A 22,698-nucleotide genomic window follows, 5' to 3' on the forward strand; every position below is an offset into this window, starting at 1 on the left:
ACCTGACTGCCTGAATGTGATGGCTGCCTCCACTGCATACTAGATGCACGACATTTGACAAGTTTCTTCACCTCTCTGTCACAGCTTTATCAAATAAAAAATGAAGATAATGAGGATAAATACCTCATAGTTTTGTTGTGTGGATTAAATGAGTTAATTTACAGCAAGTGCTTAAAAAGATTCCAGAACAGAATAAGTCTTTAAACAATGTTAGCTTTCATAATGGTGATGAAGATGAGGATAATAGTAATGGTAATAATTCTGTTGATGATGATAATAATGACGTAAAATTGGGAGATCTCTACCATCAACTTTTATCATCAACCCTGAGGTACACCTTTTATCCTCTTGGGACCTAATTTATGGTCTACAAAATAAGTGACCTGTGTTGTCATTTAAAAAATCTAAGAGAGAATACATTTCTTAAAAGTAGCTAGCTTCAGTCCTTCCCTGGTGGTCCAGTGGTTACAACTCCAATGGAGCGGGTGCAAGCTTGATCCTTCATTGGGGAGCTAAGATCCTACATGCCACACGATGTGGCCAGAAAAAAAAAAAAAAAAGTCAACTTATTAAAAGACTACACACCTTTAAAAAACAGTAGTTTCATTTTTTTGTTACAAATTTTCTAAGTTTAAGACACAAACCAAAGGAGAAATGAAGTAGATTTTTTAGGAAAAACAAAACAAAACAAAACAAAAACACTGTTCCCTAAAACATGGCTAATTCTTTTTCTGTTTGTTTTCACAGCTTCCAGCAGAAAGTGCAACCCTACTCCTCTAGTTATTGCTTCTCTCTCCTTTTTGACCAGTGTCATCATCTTTTCCAAAAGTGGAGCATAAAGGAAGCTTGTGGTTTTGCCTCTCCTGTACTCTTTCGCTTTATTCCCGTCAAGGCACCCTGTATACCCATAGAGAATCAATCTGCCGAGCGATCAGCTGATATAGAACTGCCTCAGTCCACTGCCTATGAGTAGGCCTGTAAGTATATTTCCTCTCCATGGATACAAGAAGTCATGTTGGATAGAAAATGACTCATTCGGAGCCTGTGAGATACAATTAGTGTACTTTATTGGAATTAGGGCTGGGAATAGGCTAGTGGCCTTATTATTTCAGCAGAGATTAGTGAAAGCAGAATATGAACCTAGAGCCCCTAGCAGCTTGCTTGCCACTGAAAAGAGAGAGTCTACCTCCCTAGCTAACACAATGAAAGAGGAGCAGCGGAATGAAAAGAAAGTGAATCCTGACGACAGTCTATGTGCACCTAGATCCAACTGTCTGAATCTGGATACCCTGAGCCTTTTCATCACATAAATCAATAAATTATATTTCTGCCTTAATAATTTGAATTAAAATTTCTATCTCAGTTGAAGGAATTTTATGATGAACACAAACACTTTCCCTTAATTTTTATTTAGCAATCCTAAATATTAGGAACACATCAGAAATACTTGAGCTCATCTGTCCACCGCATTCTCCAGGTAAGAATACTAGAGTGGGTTGCCGTTCTCTTCTCCAGGGCAACTTGCCAACCCAGGGATCGAACCTGGGTCTCCTGCATTGCAGGCATAGTCTTTACTGTTTGAGCCACCAGGAAAGCCCAAATATTAGGAACACATTAGAGATACCTGAGTTCAGTTTTCAGTTCAGTCGCTCAGTTGTGACTCTTTGCAACCCCAAGAATTGCAGCACACCAGGCCTCCCTGTACATCAACTCCCGGAGTTCACTCAAACTCACGTCCATCGAGTCGGTGGTGCCGTCCAGCCATCTCATCCTCTGTCATCCCCTTCTCCTCCTGCCCCCAATCCCTCCCAGCATCAGAGTCTTTTCCAATGAGTCAACTCTTTGCATGAGGTGGCCAAAGTATTGGAGTTTCAGCTTCAACATCAGTCCTTCCAAAGAACACCCAGGACAGATCTCCTTTAGAATGGACTGGTTGGATCTCCTTGCAGTCCAAGGGACTCTCAAGAGTCTTCTCCAACACCACAGTTCAAAAGCATCAATTCTTTGGCACTCACCTTTCTTCACAGTCCAACTCTCACATCCATACATGACCACTGGAAAAACCATAGCTTTGACTAGACGAACTCTGTTGGCAAAGTAATATCTCTGTCCTTTAATATGAGATCGAGGTTTGTCATAACTTTCCTTCCAAGGAGTAAGCATCTTTAGCAAAGGACAAATTCCTCATCAAAGAATTTGATGAGCCGAAGGACATACTAAATGTGTAAATTTTCTTTAAAGATTTTTTCCCCCTGCTCTCAATTTTATTATTTTCTAGAGAATTTTATCAGCATCCAAGTCCAAGCTAGTGTAGTCTTGTTATCAACCAGGGTTCTTTGCCGTCCCCAATCAACAGAAATTGTCTAGAGACCAGACAAGTAATTCAGGCAAGGCTTTATTGTGCTTCCCTGGTGGCTCAGATGGTAAAGTGCCTGCCTGCAATGCAGGAGACCCGAGATCGATCCCTGGGTCATGAAGATCCCCTGCAGAAGGAAATGGCAATCCACTCCAGGACTCTTGCCTAGAAAATTCTAAGGACGGAGGAGCCTGGTAGGCTACAGTCCATGGGGTCGCAGAGTCGGATACAACTGAGCAACTTCACTATCACTTTACTGGGACCCCGGCTGCAGCAGGAGGAAAGTGAAAGAAAGTGAAGTTGCTCAGTTGTGTCTGACTCTTTGCGACCCTGTGGATTGTAGCCCACCAGGCTCCTCAGTCCATTGGATTCTTCAGGCAATACTGGAGTGGGTTGCCATTTCCTTCTCCCAGGGATCTTCCCCACCGAGGGATCAAACCTGGGTCTTTCACATTTCAGGCAGATGCTTTAACCTCTGAACCATCCGGGAAGCAGCAGGAGGAACCTGAGAGCAAACAACAGGCTCCCTTGCTTGCTTGCTCCCTGAGAGAGGGGAAGGGCAAGCCTGTTTCTTGTGTGGGGTGAGGGTAGGAATGTGTCTACCGGTCAGGCCAGAGGGGTGGTTTAGGTGTTTTGCCCACTCTTTAGGTGGTGGTGTGTGCAGGGGGCTTGTGCAGTACCCTGTTTTTGCTCAGGGCTCTTTAGATGTGGCAGTTGGGTTTTATATCTTTTGGGTCCAGAATTTATTTCACCTACCCATGCAGTTATTTGTAGTCCCATACAGTTTCCCATACAGGTGTGTCTAGGTCCAAGTACTGCAGGACTGTAGCAAAGGATCCTAGGTCCCAGCCTGTCTGTCTCAGATGGGACAAAACACAGAAATGCAAGAAATAAAAGGGAAAGTTAATGAAAGATGTCAGTGGAATCTTACTGCCTGTAATGGGGTGTTGCACACAGATTTCTTCTAAACTATCACAAAAGTTAGAATTTAAACTCATATGTTAATTTCCAGAGGACTTTATGGCAAATTGGATTTTAAGCCTTCACTGCAAATTTAAGCACATTTGCTAAGAAAGCAAGTATATGTGTGTGAAGATAAAGAAGTAAAACATCTAATTACCCAGCAAATATCAAAGATATATTGAATCCCCATTATGTGCAAACAATTAGGTTTTTTAAAAGTGCAAATCCAACTTCCCAGCTAAGAATGTTCTCTGACTCTTCTTTCAGGGAGTAGACAAGATAAGTGGGTTGATGGGGAATCACTAGGTCTCTAAAGACCCTACTAATTGAGCTAAGTGGGGGTGAAGATGAAAGCTAGTTCCAAACCCATGAATTCTGAACGTCCAGGCTGCTTAGTTCCTCTGAGATATAGATGAAAAGCAAACATTTATTTTTTTGAAAGAGAAAATGGGATTTAAGATTTTTAAACAAGAAAATATTTAAATAAGGAAAGATCTGGTATTCTCAGAAAGGAAAATTCCAAAAGTGAACTAGAGTTAACTACTTTTAAAATGAATAGTAAATTTCATACTTCTTGAAAAGAAAAAAAAAAAATTAGCACCCTTAATTGCCTTTCTTGTGCTTCACAAAGTTCCTATTAGATATAAAGGGAAATATGGCAATCTTGAGAGCGACACTCATTTGCAATTCATGAGAACCCAAGACTTTATGGCAGGCAAATGGATCTGTCTTTTTTCCCCCAATTCAATCAAGCACATCTCAGAAATCTTACTTCTGTTTCGGTGAAGTAGCAAGTGTTAGGTCTGTCTGTGTGTATGAGAGTCTGTGTGTCTGTGTGTGTCTATATGTCTGTGTAAAATGTTAGAGTACTTTCATTTTTCAACCTCTAATATCTCCTCATCATAAGACCTCAGTAGGAAACAAAGACTGACTCATCTGCTTTGGTCTTATTCACATAGGCAAGAAAATTCTATTACTCCTCATTCATTATTCTTTTTCACTTCTGGATAAATCATATCAAAGGTATTTAGTGATGGCTTATGATAGGCAAGCCACTGAAGTGTACAGAAATTGGTATATGGGTGACAAAAATAGAGAAATTGTTTCCTAGGATCTGAACATTGTTTAGTGATAATGTATATATTTACCTAGACCTTGCACTGTAGAAACTAGAAATAGGATTACTAACAGTAGAAATTAATTGAAGGTTATTTCAATTATGCTTTAAGATGAAATACAATGTTTAAAAATATCCTCAAATATAATATCATATTTTGCTTTTTTTGAACAATATATTCTTTTTAGGAACCACCATTTTAAGCAAGATTTCTTTGGTTATTTATTTTTATTTGAATAAAGCAAAAGTTGAGGTACATGGTTTGCCAGGTGACTACTCTTTGAATTCCTGTCCCAATAGATCACATGTTGGGCATTGAGGGTCTTAAGAGTACTATGAAAACTTGCATGATTTGAATTGGTTTTCTGACCAGCATGAATACTTCTGTTGCACTCCTACTAGTTCCTGGGTTTCTTAAACACAGAAAACTTGGTTTCCATAGTTTTTATGGATTTTTGGAGGACCTCTAAGATTGGTCCCATAGTTTTGACAATTTGTTCCATTTGATCTGCAGCTGACTTAATGGTATACTTAGCATTCTCAATGTTGAGTGCATCCTGCAACTTTTTCAAGGCATCTATTGTAGTGGCTTTGGATGGACCTGGACTTTTCTCAGATGTAGTGGCATCTGATTGTTCTTTCCTGTAGAAGTCACTTAACTGGAGATTCATGATGGGATATTTCATCAAGAGTAAAAGAGAAGATTCCAAACTCTCAAGAATGTTACCACTATTCAGCACAGAGGCAATGATAGGTAACTGGACATTTTTGAACATTTCTTTGGTTGACTGTTGCACCTCCCTTATATTGTTACTCTTCTCAACCATAGAGGACATAGCTGTTGCAATCTTGGAACTTAAAGGTTCACTTTGCATTGGGTCCTGCTTGGCCGCCACCACAGACTGCATCTCCTTAAAAATTTTGAGCATTTGTTCAAAGACAGCCTTCACATTACCGTCTTCTTTCACAGTCATCAAGAGGATCTGAGTGCTCATACTGCTGTTGAACAATTTGGTGAGTGCATTTGTGAAGGAAGCAAGATCTTGCATGTAAAAGAAGAATGTTTTGGCAGCTTGAATGAGCCTCTCTTTATCCTTTTCTGATTCTGAAGACATTTCTCCAGCAGAAAAGTTTCAGCACTGTAAAACAAGTAGGAATCCAAATGAAAATGCATGTGTCAACCATAAATGCATGTGTCAACCATAAAGAGACTGAAAGTATAATCTAAAACATGAGGATAACTCCTGTCAAAGGTTGGAAAGCTATATAAGCATAAATGATCTTGTACTTTAATAAAAAATAGTAACAAATAATTAAAGCAGAGTAGAATACAGATTTTCGTAAACTTTAAATCACATATCAAATATCGCATGCTAGATCCCGTATTGGATATGCTGACCTATGGATACTCAGGTATTACCCTCAGTAACCATCCAGTCTAGTGGAAAAGATTGGATAAAGCATTAACGATTATGTAGAGGGACTCTGGTTCCAGTTAAAACAGAGCAAGTACTCTCCATAAACCAGAGAAGGGCATGGCAACCCACTCTAATATTCTTGCCTGGAGAATCCCATGGACAGAGGAGCCTGGTGGGCTACAGTCCATGGGGTCGCTAAGAGTCAGATATGACTGAACAACTAATACTCACTCACACTCCATCCAGTCTTTCCTACTAATTACAGCTAAAAATCCTGAACAGAATATTTCAAGTAACTATTAAACAACTCTGAAAGGTAGACAGCAGCAGACAGAGGAGGTAGAGATGGCAGTATTCCAGAGAGGATCAAGGCTATCTAATCCAAACTCCCAAAATGTCTATCTTGTCTAAAAATGTCCTTTCATCACAAATTGTCCTCTTCTGCAATAAAGAGGAATATTAATATCTATAACCAATGTTACAGTCCTCTTTTGATATTTTCTCTAGAATTATGCTCTATCGACCACCCCCTCTTCATTTTGTGCTATGAACTGAACTGTGCTATGAATGCGCCCTTCTGAAATCTAGTAGGTTGACACTCTAATTTCCAGTATGATTGTATTTGGAGACAGGGCCTGTTAGGAGGTAATTAAGGTTAAATGAAGTCATAAGGCCCTGATATGACAGGATTAGTATCCTTGTAAGAGAGACGACAGAGAGCACCCTCCCTTACTCTTTCCACCTTGTGAGACTGCAGCCAGAAGGTGACTGACTGCAAATCAGGAAGACAGCCCTCACCAAAAACTGAATGGGCCCATAATTTGATCTGAAATTTCTCAGCCTCCAGAGCTATGAGAAAATAATTCCTGCTGATTAAGCTGCAAGGCTATGGTATTTTGTTATGGCAGCCCAAGTTGACTAATACATCTTGTATCCTCCATCTCTCCCTCTTCACTTGTCCTTCTCCTTTGACTATGAATATACTCATTTTCCTATTCAGTTGGTTAAGATTCTGGGCTTTCACTACCACTGTGGCCTGGGGTCAATCCATGGTCACAGAACTGAGATCCCACAAGCCACTCAATGCAGCCCAAAACTGCCCTACTCAGTTTATATTTTATTTTCTATTTTGATCATGCTGCATGGCATGCAGGATCTTAGTTCCCAACCAGAGATTAAACCTGTACCCCCTGCAGGGGATCATGGAGACCTAATCACTGGACAACCAGGGAATTTCCCCCCACTCAGTGGAAAGAGACACAGATGTGTATAACGGACTTTTGGACTCAGAGGGAGAGGAGAGGGTGGGATGATTTGGGAGAATGACATTCTAACATGTATACTATCATGTTTTGAATCGAGTCTATGTCTGACAGCTAAAAATTAAGTAAAATGTTTGACCCCAAAATAATGGGGTCACAAAGAGTTGGACATGACTGCGCGACTGAACTGAACTGAACTTCCCTTTAAGTAATGATCCCATCTCACTCCTTCCTTTAATTCTCAAATTTACCAAGAGAGAAATTCTTCACATTATTGTAATTTATTTCTAGTCTTCCCTGGTGGCTCAGTGGTTAAAAAAAAAATCCACCTGCCAATGCAGGAGATGTGGGTTCCATCCCTTGTCTGGGAAGATTCTCTGTTGAAGGAAAAAGCAACAAACTCCAGCATTTCCCAGTACTCTTGCCAGGGAATTCCATGGACAGAGTTACCTGGCAGGTTATACTCCCTGGGGTCACAAAGAGTCAGACATGACTTAGTGACTGAACAACAACAATAATTTATTTCTATCCCTCATTATTTTATTACAGGGCACCAATAACTTCTAACCATAAAATTTCTTGGCCTATTTACAGCTCAGATGGTAAAGAATCTGCCTGCAAGAGACCTGGGTTCAATCCCTGGGTCAGGAAGATACCCTGGAGAAAGAACTGGCAACCCACTCCAGTATTCTTGCCTGGAGAATTCCATGGCCAGAGGAGGCTGGCAGCCTATAGTCCATGGGGTTGCAAAGAGTTGACATGACTAAGTGACTAACACACACAAACATCTTGAATTCTCTGCCTTATTTAAAATTGCTGAATACCTCTCCCTACTTCAAGTTTTTCTCCTCCAGAGGCCTCCACAATGCTGTACAAATCTGGTCCTTCTACATCCTCTCCAAGAACTTGCTTGTTTTATAGGCTTTTCTTCCTTATACTAGCAAGTTCTTTCCAGTCTCCTAAGCTCAGCAAGGATGTGTCTTTGGCCTCCCTCATATTCTCTACTTTTTCCCTTCAAGACCTCACCTGGGGATTTCCCTCATGGTCCAGTGGTAAAGAATCTGCCTGCCAATGTAGGGGACACAAGTTCAATCCCCAATATGGGGATGCCATGGAGCATGCCGTGGAGCATGCCACGGAGCAGCTAAGTCCAAGTGCCAAAACTACGGAGCCTATGCTCTTGAGCCTGGGAGCCACAACAAGAGAAGCCACTGCAATGAGAAGTCTGTGTACTGCAACTAGAAAGTAGCCCCTACTCGCTGCAACTAGAGAAAGCCCGTGCACAGCAACAAAGACCCAGTGAAACCTAAATATTAATAAATAAAGGCTAAATTATGTTTTAAAAAAAGATCTCACCTGTCCCCATTAATTATAAACGTCATCTATGTGCAGATGACACCTAAATCTCCCAGTGTAGCTTCAGAAATTCTCCCGATCTCCAGATCTACATTTCTGGTGATGGAATTCCAGTTGAGCTGTTTCAAATCCTGAAAGATGATGCTGTGAAAGTGCTGCACTCAATATGCCAGCAAATTTGGAAAACTCAGCAGTGGCCACAGGACTGGAAAAGGTCAGTTTTCATTCCAATTCCAAAGAAAGACAATGCAAAAGAATGCTCAAACTACCGCACAATTGCACTCATCTCACATGCTAGTAAAGTAATGCTCAAAATTCTCCAAGCCAGGCTTCAGCAATACATGAACCGTGAATTCCCTGATGTTCAAGCTGGTTTTAGAAAAGGCAGAGGAACCAGAGGTCAAATTGCCAACATCCGCTGGATCATGGAAAAGCAAGAGAGTTCCAGAAAAACATCTATTTCTGCTTTACTGACTATGCCAAAGCCTTTGACTGTGTGGATCACAATAAACTGGAAAATTCTGAAAGAGATGGGAATACCAGACCACCTGACCTGCCTCTTGAGAAATCTGTATGCAGGTCAGGAAGCAACAGTTAGAACTGGACATGGAACAACAGACTGGTTCCAAATAGGAAAAGGAGTATATCAAGGCTGTATATTGTCACCCTGCTTATTTAACTTATATGCAAAGTACATCAGGAGAAACGCTGGGCTGGAAGAAACACAAGCTGGAATCACGATTGCCGGGAGAAATATCAATAACCTCAGATATGCAGATGACACCACCCTTATGGCAGAAAGTGAAGAAAACTTAAAGAGCCTCTTGATGAAAGTGAAAGAGGAGAGTGAAAATGTTGGCTTAAAGCTCAACATTCAGAAAACAAATATCATGGCATCCAGTCCCATCACTCCATGGGAAATAGATGGGGAAACAGTAGAAACAGTGTCAGACTTTATTGTTTTGGGATCCAAAATCACTGCAGATGGTGACTGCAGCCATGAAATTAAAAGACGCTTACTCCTTGGAAGAAAAGTTATGACCAATCTAGATAGTATATTCAAAAGCAGAGACATTACTTTGCCGACTAAGGTCCGTCTAGTCAAGGCTATGGTTTTTCCTGTGGTCATGTATGGATGTGAGAGTTGGACTGTGAAGAAGGCTGAGCACCGAAGAATTGATGCTTTTGAACTGTGGTGTTGGAGAAGACTCTTGAGAGTCCCTTGGACTGCAAGAAGATCCAACCAGTCCATTCTGAAGGAGATCAACCCTGAGATTTCTTTGGAAGGAATGATGCTGAAGCTGAAAGTCCAGTACTTTGGCCACCTCATGCGAAAAGTTGACTCATTGGAAAAGACTCTGATGCTGGGAGAGATTGGGGGCAGGAGGAGAAGGGGACGACCGAGGATGAGATGGCTGGATGGCATCACGGGCTTGATGGATGTGAGTCTGAGTGAACTCCGGGAGATGGTGATGGACAGGGAGGCCTGGCATGCTGTGTTTCGTGGGGTCGCAAAAAGTCAGACACGACTGAGTGACTGAACTGAACTGAACTGAACTGGTCATCATATAGTAACTATACCAGTATATATCACACAGTTATCCCAAACTGCACTCATCTCCTCCAAAAACATTGTCCTCTTAATCCTTGCCTCATTGTTGAGGCTCAAAATCTATTTTCCTTTTCTCTTCACCATACTGAATCAGTCCCTAAAACTTGTTAACTCTCTTTGAACTTATTTCAATCCACCCCTTCCCTTCCATTCTCGTAACTACTATTCCAGTGAACTCTCATCGAGACAATTTTAATGGTCTCATATTTGATCTCAATATTTTTGTCAAAGGGTCACAAACTGACAATTCACAGGAAAAATCTAACCAGATATGCTTTGTTTGACTTACCACAATTTGTTATCAGTTGCAAATTTTAAACTGACACATAGAAATCTAGATTTATATTGATTATTGAAAAAATGAAATGAACTGGTAGTAGCAAGTCCTTTTCCTGGGTAGAGAAATTTCCTAGAACTGAGGTTGTCCCCTTCAGACTAGACAGTCAACCTCTACACCGTATTGTCTTGGTGATTTAGTCGCTAAGTCATATCTGACTCTGCAACCCACGGACTATAACCTGCCAGATTTCTCTGTCCATGGGATTCTCCAGGCAAGAATAGTGAAGTGGGTTGTCATTCCCTCCTCCAGGGGATCTTCCCAACCCAGGAACTGAACCCAGGTCTCCCGCACTGCAGACAGATTCTTTACCATATGAGCCACCAGGGAAGCCCCTATACACAAAATAGGGACTGTCCAACTCTAAAGCCCATGGTGTTTCCACTAAGCTATTGAGGTTGAGTGATTTTCCTGCTTCTGATACATCTCTGCTGTAGAGGAATCAATAGAGATTAGGACAGAATCTAGAGGAAGAAGAGTGGGAGACTCTGATCTAAGCTTTAAGGAAAAGGAGTCAAGATAATTAACCAAGATAACACAGAAGACAGTAATAAAGAGCAGAACTTCCAGCCAGGAAAGAAGAGCACACACACACACATACACACACACACACACACAAAACACATTTGGCTGAAAATATCTCTATCCATATGTCTTGAGAACTTAGAGCAATCAGCAACAGGAGGTACAAAAGGCAACAGAAGCTAAAGTAAATTTAATATCTGGAATAGCTGACATGACGGGACCTCAAAATTCTGAGAGTTTCAATCAAAGAGGCATCTTCTTTACTGAATCAAATTAGCTCAGTTGGACAACATTTTTCAAATTAAAAGTCCATTAAAGAATAAAAAATTTAATGTTTTATCATTGTATTAGTTTTTCAAGTTATATTCAGTTCAGTTCAGTTCAGTCATTCAGTCATGTCTGACCCCATGGACTGCAGCACGCCTGCCCTCCCTGTCCATCACCAACTCCCGGAGTCCATCCAAACCCATGTCCATTGAGTCGGTTGCACCATCCAACCATCTCACCCTCTGTCGTCCCCTTCTCCTCCTGCCTTCAATCTTTCCCAGCATCAGGGTCTTTTACAATGAGTCAGTTCTTTGCATCAGGTGGCCAAAGCACTGGAGTTTCAGCTTCAGCATCAGTCCTTCCAATGAATATTCAGGACTGATTTCCTTTAGAATGGACTGGTTGGATCTCCTTGCAGTCCAATATTACTTAATACATACCGATTTTATGTTAATATAGAAGATAACAGAATTCTGAGAACTAAACCATGTAGAAACAGTCAATAAACCAGACAGGCAGAGGGACCCAGCAGAGACTAACAAAGCCTGTAAGTCATCACATTCCATTGGAAACATCCAGATGAAACCAGATGAAAAAGCACAACTACTACTCCTAAACAACTGCTGGGACCACTGGACTCAGAAACACAGCAAGGTAAGCAATATGGGTATTTCTGTTAGTATTGATATAATACTCTGCTTCTCTACATTAAAAGGCATCTATAGTAATATGCTAGACTTTAATCCTAGCTATAAATATAATAAAGCAACAAGACAACTTTAAGTGGATCCCATGACATGTTCCTGGTGATCATTTATGCCTCTGAAGATACCAAGAAGAAAATTAACAGCTTATATAATTAAGTCAGCAAGGAAGTTAAAGTAGTAAAGACATCAGTTTTAGAAAAGAATAAGGATGAAAGGACACCTGTGTGTGAAAGTGTGCTCTTTATATGGATTGTAACACCTTTTATGTCTTTAACATTCATTTATGATTCAGTACCTTTGGAAGAATAAATGTGTAATCTTATTCTAGTTAATGTCTAGTGCTTATGTTCCTTCATAAGCTCTGTTACATTTAAATACCACTGGGCATTTGCTATGTGTCTCCAAATAGACTGCTATCTTCTTGAGGGCAAGGAACGTTGCTTACTCAAGGTATATGGCAGAGGTTCCCAAGTGAACATCTGATAAATGCTGGTGAACAACCTCAATATTCTGCTTTCTAGCCAGAAATATTATTTTAAACAATTTTTATATCAGAGTGTCATCACAGCATGATCAACTTTTTTTTAAATTAAAGGCCATGGTTTTGATCTAAAGGAGGCTCAGAACTAGTTAGTAGCTGTTATATTCTCATGAAAAGCTTCTGATTTCACCCATACCCTAAACCCACACTCCCAGATAAGTGGACCTTGCAGTACAGCTAGACCCAATATGGATAGTGAGGATAAGAGAAAGCATGGAGAAAGGCAGAAGCTTAGAGAGCACTAATGACCAGACAATGGAAGCTAAGAAAGGGTCTTTGTTTTCTTTCTTTTTTCCTTTCTATTTTTAATTGTTATTATGGGAAAAGTCCAAACATACACAAAAGTGAAGACAATAATCAACTCCCGTATACCCATGATCTGGCTTCAAAAATTATCAGTATAAGATTGATCTTATTACCACTATGAACCTACTCCAATCTCCCTTCTAGATTATTTGTAAGCAAACTGCAGTGTCATTTCATCATTAACTTTTTCAGGACACATTTCCACAAAATCAAGAACTCTCTGAAATTTGACCTTGTGCTTCTCAAACCAGTAATATTTAACAGAATTGTCTTTGACTTTGAAACACATCCAGTGTCCTGCTGTAAAAATTAATTTTTGATGTAGGTGGAAAAGCTTTTGTAATGTACTTGCAGTACATATCAAAAGTAATATAAATTTTTATTCCTATTGATTATATAAATTATGTTTATATGATTTGAATTTCCTCTGGAAATTTACCCTGAGGAAATAATCCAGATAATTGAGAGAAAAAGGATCATGTGCATTAAAATACTTATATTAAGATAGTGAAACAATTAAGGATTTAGAAAATTATGGTAAATATATATGAAATATTTTATAAAATATAAATATGTATATTTTATATAACCAATAAAATAAGTATAAAACTAGAAATAGGGGGACATATTTAAATTAATATAAGATGAAATTTTATTTATACTATTATCACAACTTTGTAAAAGCACTTATGCTTTTAAATAAACTTTGGAAAGGAATAATTCAAAAAAACAAGATGGTACATTTATGGATGTTTTTCCTTGTGGATATTAAAGTGTTTATATATTATCGCTATAAACTTTTTAAAATACTTTGTTTTATCAAACCTTTTAATTTCTTCGTGTTATAATTTTACCACCTATCAAAGCACAATCACCTGTCACTTTCTCCATGAATCTTCCTCTAATAATCTTGGTCCTAAAATTTCTGTTTAAATTCCTATAGCACTGGACAGTAAATGCACTACATAATTCATAAAAGTATCCTGAGAAGTATTTATCTACTTATTTGATAATCAATACACTTTTAATTTTAAGGTGGTTCCTTTCCTGAAAAACTAAAACAACTGTCACAACACAAATTAACTTTTAGATACAATCATCAGTAGCCATTCCCTTCTCCATGGGATCTTCCTGATCCAGGGATCGAACCCGGGTCTCCTGCACTGCAGACAGATACTTTACCATCTGAGCCACCAGGGAAGCCCAGTATCACAAAATTAACTTTTAGATACAATCATCAGTATATTTCTACCATTTCTTACATGTTCTTTAATTATGAATGTTTACTTGTCATTTCAACAAAATTGATGAGTTAGGTCCAATAAGAATCCATCTGAAGCTAGCCTGTTTTCATTCCAAGTCCTTAATACAAGCTGTAGCTTCAGGATTTGTCTACTTCCTTTTTTTAAATAAAATAAGCCAAAACACATGTGATTTCCAAACTGTTTTAGCAACAGAACTCTCTTATCACATAAAATTTTACCCACCCACAGCCCAAATAAAGCAGCAGAGAATGCACAGCTGCTTTAGTAAAGGCTGGGGTGAAATTAATGTGCCAGGAGCCAAGCGCTCCACCTACTGGTTAGCAATTCCCCATCAGGCTGCGCAGGGCTCTTTCTATTTCATGAACCACTACAATAAAATGCTCAAATAGCAGCTCAAAGTAGGCTGTACAGAAGTGAATGGTAACTGCCCATTGCTAATAAGGAGCACTATCATGTGATAAAAAATAGTCTAAAGTAGACATCTACCATACAAAAGAAGCCGCTGATCAGAACTGGATTAAATACACCACTTAGTTGCCTGCTGATGCTGAACTTTAAAAATCATTTTTTAAATGACTTTAAAATTATTTTAAAAGACTGAATTTTAAAGTCAGTATTTAAAAGGTCAAACCTGAAATGCAATAAGATAGAGGAAAGTATACAGCCCAGAATTCCTCTTGGGTACAGTACTACATATTGTTGGTAAGATATCACTTGAGGCGTGCCTGAGTAACAACTGTGATCTTTAAGAAAGGTGACTCCATCTGATGGCAGATCTTTTTCGTTTTGCTGAGGGAAGGGAGCAATTCAAGTGTCAGAGCTAAATTGTCATGGGCAATAGTGCAAATGCTGCCCATCACCAACTAAGATTTTTCAAATGGTGTATAAAAAGTGAAAGTCGCTTAGTTGTGTCCAACTCTGCGATTCCATGAACTGTAGTCTACCAGGCTTCTCCGTCCATGGGATTTTCCGGGCAACAGTACTGGAGTGGGTTGCCATTTCCTTCTCCAAATGGTGTATAACCTGTCCTTTAAATATCAAACACGTATCTAAGAGCATCAGTTTGAAAGGGTACAAATCATTTCCCTAGATAGTTGGATGTCTCCACATGGCCCCAGGGTCAATATTATTAAAGCATGAGGTTTTTTTGTTTTGTTTTTTCAATTTTTGTTGGAATAAAGCTGATCTAAAATGTTGGAAAAGGAAATGGCAACCCACTCCAGTACTCTTGCCTGGACAATTCCATGGACTGAGGAGCCTGGTAGGCTACAATCCATGGGGCCGCAAAGACTCAGACACGACTGAGTGGCTTCACTTTCTTCTTTTCTTTCTTTACAATGTTGTGTTAGATTCTGCTGTATAGAAAAGTGAATCGGTTATATAAGTATCTCCACTCTTTTTTAGATTCTTTTCCCACATAGGTCATTACATAATATGGGGTAGAGCTCCTTGTGAGATACAGCATATGCTTATTACTTACCTATTTTACATATAGTAGTGTGTATATGTCAATCCCAATCTCCCAGCTTCTCTCTCCCCTCCCTTTACCCCAGGTAACTATAAGATTATCTTCTGCATCTGTGACTGTTTGTGTTTTGCAAATAAATTCAGATACACCATTTTTTTAGATTCCCATTTATAAGTGGCACCATATGATGTATCTTACTTCAAAGTGTGAGTTCTTTTAAATGAGTTTGCAGAAGGCATGCACCACCTCCATCTATAATTTGGTACGACATACTGCCTTCAACTTGACATTGCAGTCTTAAATGTCTTTAACTTCCTACCTACATTAGGAATTCTATAAAAGCAGGGACCATATCTACTTCATTTCTGTAGGCTCTACAGAGCCTAGCACACTACCTTATAATAGTAAAGCACTACTATCCATTAGATAAATTGCTACTGCATTATTAAATTACTTGCTTCAGTGGGCTCTTCAAGTTTCACCTGTCCAAAACATAATCCCTGGTTTCACCTTCAAACGCCACCTCTCCTCCACTTAGTTCTCTAGTTTTTCTCTCACTGTTGGGACAGAAATAATTTTAAACTGTATTCAGTACTGGGGCAAGTATAGTGGCAGGCCTGCTGAAGATCTCTCTGCAGAAACTATCAAGTCCCCTTCCCCAAGTGAAAAAAAAAGGAAGGTAAGCCTGACTCAAGACAATAAAAGTCTTTCTTCATTAGATGTAAAAAATAATTCTGAGCACATCAGGATGTTTCTTACTCAGACTTGTTATTGGCACAAAATTATGGATATCTGGAACCCAGGAAAAAGAGTATAAAAGTGAATGCCCAAGAGTTTTTAGTATGTAAAGGGAAGAAAATATTATTTTTGTAGATGAAAAAACACTGTGTCTGATTTATGGTAAGACTGAACCTTTCATCAATTAGTTATTACTATTTCTTCTTTTACTGTCTGTTCAAAGTGTGTTTAGCTATGAGATTATTACTGCTTTTATTAATAACTAAACTTTAGAAATCAATATTTTTTTCATTTTTCCTCCATTTTAACCAGTTTGTTTTCAGTTCTTTTTACGTGGTCATCATTGTTAAAGTTTGTGTGACTTATTCCCACTGGTTTTAAGCCTATGAAGCCCTCCATACAGACATTTAAAAATTATCTATTTTCTTCTAGCTATTGTATCACGTTTTGTTTTGTTTTTTTACATTTACTGTACTGATAACATTTAAAATTTTACAGTTAACATTAAAAAGTCTTAATACTCCAGGATCATTTATGGAATACTAATTTCAATTATTACTGATTTGAGTGTCTACATATTGTATTAAATCAAACATATATCAGGGTCTCCTTTGGGGACTATTTTGCTCCATAATTCCATCTACTCTTGCACCTGGCACACCACCAGTTCATACTGTGTTTTTAAGGTGCTTCAATGTTTAGGAAAGGAAAAGTCTAGTCTTTCAAATGTACTTTATGATTACTTTGTCAAGCTGTGTTAAAACAATGAATTAATTGAAAAGCAACTGACCACTTGGAAGCATTTAACCTCTTATCAAGGGGGAAAGTTATCTCTCCAAGTATCTATCTTCAGGTAAATAGAACCACACACCTTTTTCTAAAAGTTAAGCCTTCAAATAATGGCATATGATAGTTTTTAGAGAAAATTTTCACTTGTTCAGGGTATGAAAGACTCTTCTCACCTAAATTTCTGAATGGGGATGTAGTCTGTGATCTTCAGAACTCAAAGCCAGAAATTGGAGTTTTCACTTCATAAGATCTGAATACTAGGAACAACAACAAAAAGGTTTAATGTAAAATTTCTAGGAGAGAAAAAGCAAAATCAAAGTAATAGTTTGTGGTTAGCAAACTACAGTTTGCAACCCAATAGTGAGTTTGGGGAATATTTAATAGTCCCTTGTGGTTCAGCTGGTAAAGAATCTGCCTGCAATGTGGGAGACCTGGGTTCAATCCCTGGGTTGGGATAATCCCCTGGAAAAAGAATGGCTACCCACTCCAGTATTCTGGCTTGGAGAACTTCATGGACTGTAGAGTCCATGGGGTCGCAAAGAGTCGGACACAACTGAACGACTTTCACTCACTTCACTCACTCAACAATTTCTTTAAACAGAATTGAGATGTTTTCTATTTACTGATTTGTGGACACTTGTGTCTGGTGTGTGTGTGTGTGTGTGTGTGTGTGTGTGTCTACTATATCTAAATCAAAGATAAAAATGAATTTCTGACCATGATACAATTTACTCTGGTGTGTGTTTATGTGTATGCATACTATATCTAAATGAAAGATAAAAATGAATATCTGATCATGATACAATTTACTCCATCTGGAGTACTAGTGCATTTTTCTAAAACTAAGAGCAAAAATAATGATGTTCCTAATCTGTTTTTCAAAAATTTCCCATTTCCATTTCCATATTGTATCTTTCTAACATGGAGGATAGGTCATATTCATGTTTACTTTCCTGAGAGAAAATATCTTCATTCCTTCATCCCATGCTTCCAAGGTTCCCAACATCCAGGCCTAGAAATACCATAAATATACTATAAATACACTATAAATATCCAAAACCATGGTCATAGAAAGATAGGGCCCCAATTAATCAGCATGTTGTTTTTTCAATGAGAATATGCCAGATCCTACACAGGTAAAAAGGACTCCATTTTCTTATTCTTCTCTCCCCAGAGTTCAAACAAAAAAATCAATGTCAGGTACGTAGAAAGACTACTCTAAGTGCGCATAGTGAGGAACATTGTTCTCACTGGGTCCAAACTTTCACCCACGTTCACTCAGAAGGGTGTCACTTGTTCCTCCTTTCTCTGAGCCAAAAATACAAACACAAGCAGGATATAGACATCTGGCTTATTCATTCTATGGCGTACTCTTTTTTTCCCCCTATGGTGGATTCTTGCTACTTATTCCTTAACACCTTCCTGGAATGGTATAATCTTCTTTCTGAGGCCAACTCTAGCTTATTTGAATAATGGCCAAGTGCAGTAAAGACAGTTCTAAAGAAGTTAACTTAAAAGCTTTGCAAATAGAGAAACAGAGAGATATTCATAACTGCTCTGTCCCTTCCACCAGCATGACTGCCTCTGCAAGTGAGACTTTAAGCAATCTTGCAAATATACTTCTATCATGAGGATCGTTTTGTAAATATTCTATTATGTGTTGCCTCTGGATGCTTCTTAGGTTTTGGAGTGCAAATATTTGCCTGTAAAGATATAAAGTGTTTTGATTTTTTAATATTTTAAAATAACAGAGCATATGTTATACTTTTAACTACATATACTATATACGCTATATACTTTCTAAACCATGTGAATAGAATAACCACTCAAATAAAAGATGAGTGCATAAATAAAATTAGCTACGGCCCTGTAAACTCAAAGATCTTAATATTCATCTAACCTTACTAATTTCAAATATTAGAATATCAATTTGGTAGGTCTATTCAAAGTGGTGACTATAGGTTGAGGAAATTAAGAAGCACTGGTAATCAAGAGCTAACCACTTCAAATACATTATTAAATATTACTTGGAAATAATCACATCTATTAATAATCGGATGTTGCTGCTGCTGCTGCTAAGTCGCTTCAGTTGTGTCCGACCCTGTGCGACTCCAGAGATGGCAGCCCACCAGGCTCCCCTGTCCCTGGGATTCTCTAGGCAAGAACACTGGAATGGGGTGCCATTGCCTTCTCTGTAATCAGAATGTTAGACAAACACAAATCTGTACTATCTAGGATTCTCCCCATCACAAGATCTAATGCCATAATTAATGCATCCATGGGTTGTATTATGTTACCCGTATTTTCATACAGTGACTTCACATTAAAAAAAATGATTTTGAAGAACATGTTGAGTTTTCTGAGAAATTCCTTTGGTAGCATACTACATTTTTATCCACATAGTAAAAGAGTTCCTGGTCAAATCTATGCAACCAGCAGGTATTTTTCAAGATTTCTAGTAAAGATTTCCTATTGTATTTTTCAGAGACCATATTTGAAATATGGCTCAAAGTGACTTCCTCTATCCAGAGAACCCAAAAAGGCGACAAGAAGTAAACCGTCTTCACCAGGAGCTCCTTGACTGCTTATCTGACAGCTTCCATGCCACCAATAAGCTGATTGGGGTTTTAAACACGCACTTAGGGTGTACGTTACCTTCCATTGAAATGAAAAGAGATGGGACCATCAAAGAAAACTGTGATATCATCATCCAAGCCATGATGAACATCCAAAAAGAATTGCAAAAGGTGGATGAAGCACTAAAAGATAAACTAGAGCCAACTCTTTATAGAAAACTTCAGGATATTAAGGAAAGAGAAACCGAGAAAATTGCGATAGTACAGAAGGTTATTTCAGTCATCCTGGGAGAAGCCACTTCTGCCGCCAGTGCAGTGGCTGTTAAACTTGTGGGCTCAAATGTCACAACCGGCATAATTAACAAGTTGGTCACTGTGCTAGCTCAAATTGGTGCGTCTCTCCTCGGTAGCATAGGAGTTGCTGTTCTTGGCCTTGGGATAGATATGATCTTCCGTGCCATCCTGGGAGCAGTGGAGAAAACACAGCTTCAAGCAGCCATCAAAAGTTACGAGAAGCATCTGGTGGAATTCAAGTCAGCTTCAGAAAAATATCATCATGCCATTACTGAGGTCACCAACTCAGTGAAACATCAAATGAAATAAAGTTACTTTATTTGCCACTGGGAATATTTCTCTGCTTCTCTCTCCATAATGGTGTTTTGCTTCTCTGATTAGCTTCATTTTCCATAAGCTTCCAACAAGATATAAATACAGCAAACAACTCCGAGGATTCAGAAATGCTACAACTAGATGACTCTAGAGTCATCAACAATGAATGTCTGGATCAGTTGGTGCTAGACCTGTGAGTTAAAGACTGCATCCTGGGATGTCCTCTCACTGTGCTCTACAGATCAACATTAGGGTGAATGCTATTGCAGAGGAGCATGTAGGGGTGACCTTTTCCTTTTCTAATTCCCAGTCAAAATTTTCAAAATTTGCATTGAATGAAGAGACTATCACTAGCTTCAGACATCATTTAGTTCTAAGGGACATAGTAACTTCTGCACCCACATGAAAGCTGAGCCTTCGAATGGAACAGAAAGACTATAGTAATTGTGACCATCAGTTTAAATGCAATTTGCCCTAAACTGGAAGAGACTGAAATCTGGTTTGTAACAATTTACTTCAAAGGAGGCGGCTGTTCTGGAAACTTCTACTAATTACTACTCTGTAATTCAGATTGACTGTTAAGAGATAAAAGTTAAAATATAAAAAATAAAAATTGTTGCTGTAATTGCAATCAATCCTGACCAACTGTGGTGTGATGATTAAATTTTCCTCAAGTGAATATCTAAACACTTTGGAGCATTTTTAAAATAAGCAAATCTCACATATACATATATATATATATATATATATATATAATGCATTTAAATGTAGGAGAGGCACCTGCTACTCTTTTAAGAATTTGTTGTTTAAAGGAAAGTAATTTATTACTTTATGAGTTTTAAGAAAAACTAAATTTCATTTTCAATACCAGCAAAAAGGAGGAAGCTTTCCCTGCTATATAAAAACCTCAGGTGATCCATTACATTAATTATCTAATTTTAGAAAAATCCCAAGGCTATAGAGGCCTAGCGGTTCAGCTGAATTTCTGAAGCAAGGGTTTATTTTCTAAATCCTACCTACCAGTAACTCCCCATTGAGACTTGTGGGTTCTACTCACAAAATTATTTTAAAAGTAATTCCTGCAAGAATGTTCTTTACAGTTGATTCTTGCATCCAATTAAAAAAGACATCTTGACATTTTAAAAGCACAATTTAGATGAAACACTATAGCTTTTCAAAATTAGTCTTCATTTTCTTTCCCTTCTGACACTGCTTCTATAAATTAGTTGCAAAACATCACAATTTAGTTCATCTTCAAAATTTTTACTTTGCATTTATTATCTGATTCGGAAACTTAAAAACGTACTGCTTTTGTGGGACTCAGAATTCAGCCAAAAACCAAACCAATAATCTTGTAAAACAAAGCTTTAGGTAAGGGACCAATCTTACAGGTTAAGCGCATATTTAAACATTCTCTAAAAAGTTAGTATGTATCTCCGTCAAGATCTTGGAATATTTATAACTGATAGTAAGAACTGACCTATATCTAACATCTCTCTCTCTCTTTAGTTGCTAATTTGTGTCCGACTCTTGCGACTCCATGGACTGTAGCCTGCCAGGCTACTCCTCTGCCCATGGGATTCTCCAGGCAAGAATATTGGAGTGGGTTGCATTTCCTTCTCCAGAGGATCTTCCCCACCCAGGGATCCAACAGGGGTCTCCTGCATTGCAGGCGGATTCTTTACCAGCTGAGCTATGAGGGAAGCCCATATCTAACATACTTTCCTGTAAGGGATACTATTTTTGAATGTTTAAACTCACCTTTAAGGGGAAAAGATATGGGAGGAGTCTTAGATAAAGAGCAGACAAAAGAGAAGGAAAGGACGAAGATTAGACCTAAGGGAACACACCCCTTTGTACGGTGACGTGATAAAGGATATTTTGTGAGTGAAAAGACCGGTAGGTAAAAGACACAATATAAACCAACCTCACCTCTCGTAAACTTAAAATTGACTATACGTGTGTCCTCACATTTCCTCTTCAAAAAACGAATCCTGTAGATTAGCAGTCTGGGACTCTAACATTTACACTGATTTCCTCAGGTCTACAAATGTTCTCTGGAAAAATATCAACTTCCAGGAGCAAGCCAAGCTAGCTAAATGCATGAGGCACGGCAGCAAGCGTTATTCCGGGGTTCCTTTTCAAACAGAAACTCCCGAAAGATCTCATGTGCTTACGTCATAAACGAGAAAACCTACAGAAACACAATTCCAGGTGACACAAATAGCGCTGAATAGTCCCCTATCTGGAATCGGCCTGTAATAAAAGCCACTCTTGGATGATAGGTCAGAATGCCTGTGGCCCGACAGCTAGTACAGAAGTCTCCTCAGCCAAACACATAGCCCACCCGCTTCATTTTCACACTCTTATTGGGCTAGACAAGTGTCAATCAACATGAAACCGTTGTTCTGAGTGGTGGAGGCGGGCTCTTAGCCGATAACCAACCAATTCGGTACTGTATTGGGGCGGAAGAGACTCTGGTCCTG

The 22,698-nt window shown here is 38.7% G+C and overlaps 3 protein-coding genes across 9 annotated transcripts in view; 2 read left to right on the forward strand and 1 right to left on the reverse strand.

The window, feature by feature from the left end:
- ART4 (ADP-ribosyltransferase 4 (inactive) (Dombrock blood group)) overlaps positions 1–20,847 on the forward strand; it is a 34,681-nt gene extending 13,834 nt beyond the window's left edge. For 2 of the 6 annotated variants that reach the window (XM_012175310.5, XM_012175311.5), the window contains exon 3: positions 748–5,754. In XM_012175310.5, coding sequence (XP_012030700.3) covers positions 748–839 — 92 coding nt within the window. In that variant the 3' untranslated portion in view covers positions 840–5,754. Of the gene's footprint in view, positions 1–747; positions 5,755–7,710; positions 11,274–19,512 lie in introns of those variants that run through there. The other 4 variants (XR_009599994.1, XR_009599996.1, XR_009599993.1 and 1 more) reach the window with 4 other exon arrangements.
- Positions 4,646–22,523, reverse strand: C3H12orf60 (chromosome 3 C12orf60 homolog). Of its 2 annotated transcripts, XM_042247497.2 has the most exons (3): positions 22,145–22,523; positions 17,201–17,284; positions 4,646–5,575 (listed from the first exon to the last, which is right to left on the reverse strand). In XM_042247497.2, the coding sequence occupies exon 3, from the start codon at positions 5,549–5,551 to the stop codon at positions 4,835–4,837; it is 717 nt and encodes a 238-aa protein (XP_042103431.1). In that variant the 5' UTR covers positions 5,552–5,575; positions 17,201–17,284; positions 22,145–22,523; the 3' UTR covers positions 4,646–4,834. The 2 variants fall into 2 exon arrangements, with proteins under 2 accessions (XP_042103431.1, XP_004007601.1); XM_004007552.6 differs by lacking the exon at positions 17,201–17,284.
- On the forward strand, positions 11,791–20,847 carry SMCO3 (single-pass membrane protein with coiled-coil domains 3). Its single transcript, XM_004006834.6, has 2 exons — positions 11,791–11,867; positions 19,513–20,847. The coding sequence occupies exon 2, from the start codon at positions 19,529–19,531 to the stop codon at positions 20,204–20,206; it is 678 nt and encodes a 225-aa protein (XP_004006883.2). The 5' UTR covers positions 11,791–11,867; positions 19,513–19,528; the 3' UTR covers positions 20,207–20,847.
- Positions 22,524–22,698: the final 175 nt, after the last annotated feature.

Source organism: Ovis aries, chromosome 3, assembly GCF_016772045.2.
Source record: "Ovis aries strain OAR_USU_Benz2616 breed Rambouillet chromosome 3, ARS-UI_Ramb_v3.0, whole genome shotgun sequence".
Lineage (NCBI taxonomy): Eukaryota > Metazoa > Chordata > Mammalia > Artiodactyla > Bovidae > Ovis > Ovis aries.